The sequence below is a fragment of the Rhipicephalus sanguineus genome, unplaced genomic scaffold (assembly GCF_013339695.2).
Source record: "Rhipicephalus sanguineus isolate Rsan-2018 unplaced genomic scaffold, BIME_Rsan_1.4 Seq425, whole genome shotgun sequence".
Lineage (NCBI taxonomy): Eukaryota > Metazoa > Arthropoda > Arachnida > Ixodida > Ixodidae > Rhipicephalus > Rhipicephalus sanguineus.
Window position 1 is genome coordinate 55,178 of NW_023615221.1, and position 4,824 is coordinate 60,001.

A 4,824-nucleotide genomic window follows, 5' to 3' on the forward strand; every position below is an offset into this window, starting at 1 on the left:
TGGAACGCGTGTTTTCTACGGCATCTCTGATAATGACATTGAAGCGAAATCGGCTGTCAAACAGCTCTTTCGAGCAGCTCATATTTGTGAAGCGCAACACATAGGTAGACGGCAATTGTTTTATCATACTTTTTCTTTCTTTTTTTAACAACCAACTGTTGAAGCAGTTCGGGTTATAAAAACTAAACGGCGAAGCGCCCGTTTAGCTCATAACCTTTGGTAGCAATATTTTGATGAATGAAACCAAAATAAAGCTTCTTTTTGCGCCTTGCACTGCTTGCGACCTTTGTTGCAGCAGTTAAAAATCACGAGGACACCTAAGCACTCTTTAAGACGTAGTGATTGCCAAAGAAGTAGTGACCCATTGCCGGACGTGTTGTTGTTGTAAAAAGATTTGTTGAACCGATAAAAATAACATAAAGGTGGGTGGCCTCTCCTAAGTTCAAAAAGCTGCGAGCGACCGCTGCTGCTCTAGCGCGGGAGATCAGGCGTTCCCGAGTCTCGAGCTCAGAGCTGGTCAAACCGCACTCCCACTGCTCCGGGGTGGGATCATTTCATTATTATAGTTATCCTTTTTCCTTGCATCTTTTCTTTGCTCGATTGCTACGACTCGGCAAATACCCGTGTCCGCATCGCCAAGCAATAAGGGCATTGAGAAGGAACGTATTTTGCTACAGCCTTAATTGCTACTACTGTAATATCATGCTCAATTTTCGAAGTCGGCCACAACGCATTCTCTAGGTCCACCTTTAGTTAGCCATTGCCAAGGGTAGACGTGATGTAAAAGTGCGAACGATCTGTCCATTTGTAAAAGAGAAACCGAGGTATAAGTTAGTGTACAAACAAATGCATTATCCCAGTAGATACTGAAAGGAGAAACAAATTATCCCTGCGCGTTGGTTCCCATTGATACCCCCACACGAAAGTGGCGAATACTCTATGCACACCCTGATCTTTATCTCGCGAGCCTTGTAGTACCTTACTCACGTAAATAACCTTTGCGGCAAGGAAGACATTGCATACCTGCGCACAGGCGAACACAGAAAATTGTCACCCCATCTATCCTTGCCAGGGGCGCTTGACAAGCGTGTGTGCTGACGAACAGTGCGGCCCCGTCTTCTGTATTCGATGCAAAGGCACAAGGTGCCCGAGCGGTGCACTCTTCCAACTAATACCGGCAGACCTAGAGGGCTTTGTTTCCCATTAACCAAATCTTAGTCTTCTCCATATTCACGACCGCTCCAAAAGCGTGGCAAAACTGCTTAGTCTTCCTGAACAATACTTTTTTCAGCATAAAAATACGATATGTCGTCATTTTAGCATTAACACATTTTAAAGGAGCACTGACACAAAATTTCGAAGGCGAGATAATGAGTGAAATAGATGCATGTGGAGCCACACACAGCGTCTACGAAATATGAAGGGCCAATATAGCCTAGAACATATTTAAAATCAATTTTAAAGCGCATGCCGCGCGACTGAGCGAGATGCGAGCACCTCGCGACGCCGACATCAACGCGGCTGATATGCAAACAAACCTACGTCACGAGTTTGTGTTGGCTGGTTGCTGGATGTGCCCTTGCACTTGTGCGCTTGTGCTACCTGCCATTTCTTCCTCCGTGCCTGCGGCTTTGCGTGTGCTGGTTGTGCTCCCTTCCGCTGTTCGCTCGTCGTGCCATTTGGCAGATGTTATGGCCCGCTCACGCTAGCGGCAAGCCTGCCGCAACGGCGTGGTGCCGCAGAACATCGGCCGTCGCCCCACGCGCGAGAGCTGTCCAACGTGCACGGCAAGCTTCTCCGCCGAGGCATTTCGCGCCTCCGAAAAACATGGCCGCACTGCCAAAAGCGGTTGTCGTCCACTTCGAATCTATCAAGTGGCCGCCGTGCGCTCTCTAACGTGTAAGTTCCGAACTGATGCTTCCAGTTGCTTTAGATTCATGTCCTTAAGCTTCGAAAGCAATGTATTAGTCCCGATTCGGCGCCGTTTTTGAGAGCCATAGTCAAATAATCGATGCTGTAGAGTTAACGAGTCGAAAGGGCGCTTCCGAATGCTCGGACGATATATATTACGCGTTTGTTAGTAGTTTCTAATCCTCCATAACTGGCGCCACTTGACCTAGTGCCACCTTGGGGGCACTTTATTTGGTTTTACGCGACGCCTTTTTTAATGCCGGACAGACTAAAACGTTCTAATGACTGCTCGAACCATGCCTGGCAACGATACGGACGACGTCCGCACTTCTAGCGTGAAAAACGCGGATCAAAAAGCAAGCAGCTCGAAGCGTCCCGCGTCAGACGAACTGGCGTAGCAGACGAACCGTAAGTGCGGCGCCCGCCGCACCCGCTCTCGCGCGTCGCCTACGTCACAATTTTGCGTGGTCACGTGGCCAGCTCTGTTTACCCGTCCTCCGGTAGTAGTGCTGCCTAGCTCGGTGCTCTTTGAAACCGAAACTGCGATTGGGCGCACTAAAAACGTCTCTAAATAAATAGCCGTCGCGCACTCGCGCAAACGAGGTTTGCAGCCGTTATAAGTGGATCACAAGCTACCTATTGCAACAAAAAAAAAAACAAGGTGCAAAATTTTTCTGTCAGTGCTCCTTTAAGCTCAAACAATATTAAAACATCACCATTCGTTCAAACATGCTGACCATGCAAATACTATAGGTAGCGGGAGAACTGCTGCTATGGGAATTAGTAGGATGGTTGTACTGCACGAGATATGTCACCAAGCTACTATCCCTCGACCTTGGTAACGTGCTTTGCGTACCTTTGCAGTTCTTAATGCATGTGATGAAATCGGCTTTATGGGGCGTTCATTCTTAACTCGATAAAAGTATCAAGATGACTTTCTTACGTTGAGGAATTACAGGAATGGAATTGAACTGCTCGGCCATTCCCGGAGTGGGAATGGGCTAAGTTTTTAGATGCGAAGCAGCTTCTGCGCTGGGCTTTGTCCGTAGTTCCATTGGCGACAGTCCGCTTTCTAAAACCTACCATAGCCATCTGTAACATATTGAGCGCCCGCTCGTGCGAAGGAGAAGTATTCTTCGTCTTGTTCTTCGACCGCCTTGATGATGATACGTGCAGAGCGCGCGCTCGCGCCAAGGAGAAGTCTTCTTCGTCTTGTTCTTCGACCGCCTTGATGATGATACGTGCAGAGCACTTTAGGGGCCCAGGCTGCCGTATGCTGTCCTAGCTTGGCGTAACGCAGACAAAACCACGTGTGCTGGCAGGTGCTAGCGCGTTCGGGCCTGTGTAAAGGGCTGGGTAAGACGTTGTGGCCTCTCCCCCTTACACTCTCTCAGCAGTCATGTGATGGCGTCGGCGAACGAGATTCTGCCGACGCGCGATGAACCAACGCGTTGTATCCTAGTCAGAACGCACTGGCACGCGCTCGCGCATTCGGGCCTGTGTAAAGGGGGGCGCTGCAAGCGCGCGATGATGTAGGACGTGCTGCGCTTCGGCTCCGCTGATTTTCGGCTGGACCCACGGGCAATTTCACGGTACCCCGTCAAGACCAGCATCAATCGTTTCGGCGACTCACAGGCAACACGTGGATACCAGTGTCATCCAGGTGAACCGGTTTTTAACAACTTTACGACGGATCATCACCCGCCCACGTAGGCGACGCCGTTAAGCCAAACGGCGACGCCGACGCCGGGCGGCGTGGGGCCGGCTTTCCGAGGCAACATGGACGCTACGCTCACCCAGCGTGGATACGACCCTCATGCCATGACGTGGGAGACGATTACGACGTCCGAAACGCCAAATTCTGCTTCTTCACCGAGGTTTCGGAGCCAAGCTCTCAACGACGCGGTTGAACGCCGCTCGCAAGCCAACGCCAAGAAGGCGGCGTCCGCCGCTGCCCCGGCATCTGGCACGCCAGCTGACAAGACGCAGCCTCTCGCTTCGCGCGCTGTGGGACGCAAGGGCAAGGTTCTCACTAAATGGAAGCCTCGCCCGTTTCCAAAACCGAATCCGGACGACTATGTAATTGTCGTAAAGCCACGAGAGTGCATCTCATTGCATGATGCTTTCTCAGAGAACTGGTACGGGACCGCGTTTAAGGCATACCTCGGGCCTGAGCGAGCTGAGACGTTGACAGTTATTCCATCGAGAGAGCAAAATCTTATCGTTATTCACACCCCGGACCCTGACACGGCGGACAAAATCATCGGGGACTTCGCGGTAAACATCGAGCATAGACAGGTTCTGCTCAACGGGTACCTGCGACAAGATGGTAGCAATGTCTGCCATGGAGTCATCGTAGTCCGCAACACAGACACGACGGAGACGCTCCGAGAGAGCGTACGCTGGAGGTCTGGCACCATCGTCGAGGTGCGTAAATTTGGAACGTCGAACAAGGCGCGTGTGACCTTCGCTGGCAAGGAGAAGCCACGCTTTGTTCACTACGACACAATGCTGATCCCCGTCAAACCCTACTACCGGACCATCCCGGCCTGCGGAAAGTGCGGTGTCGTCGGCCATCGCATGGACACTTGTCCCAACCCAAGACCGGATACATGTGGCCTGTGTGGACAGCAGGTTCCGCTTGTGGAGGAGGGGGTGCGGGCCCCTCATGAATGTGTACCCGTCTGTTCTGTGTGTGGTGGAGCACACGCCACAAACTCTCGTGCGTGTACGGCCAAGTACCGTAATTCCAAGGTGGCCGCACACCAGGGCGGAAAGTCCAAAAGGGCGTCCAAGAAACGACGCAAACATCAGACTCCCAGTGAGCCACCGCGCCGGGAGGTCGCCAAGACAGACAAGCCTGCTTCTCCTACTGGAGGAATCGGGAAGCAGCCGTCAACCCCAGCGCATGGC

At 51.8% G+C, this 4,824-nt stretch overlaps 1 protein-coding gene across 1 annotated transcript; it reads left to right on the forward strand.

The window, feature by feature from the left end:
• Window positions 1-3,626: 3,626 nt before the first annotated feature.
• Window positions 3,627-4,817, forward strand: LOC125756665 (uncharacterized; the record flags this gene model as incomplete). Its single annotated transcript, XM_049411563.1, has 1 exon — window positions 3,627-4,817. A coding segment is annotated over exon 1 (1,127 nt), but the record flags the coding sequence as incomplete, so codon positions are not given.
• Window positions 4,818-4,824: the final 7 nt, after the last annotated feature.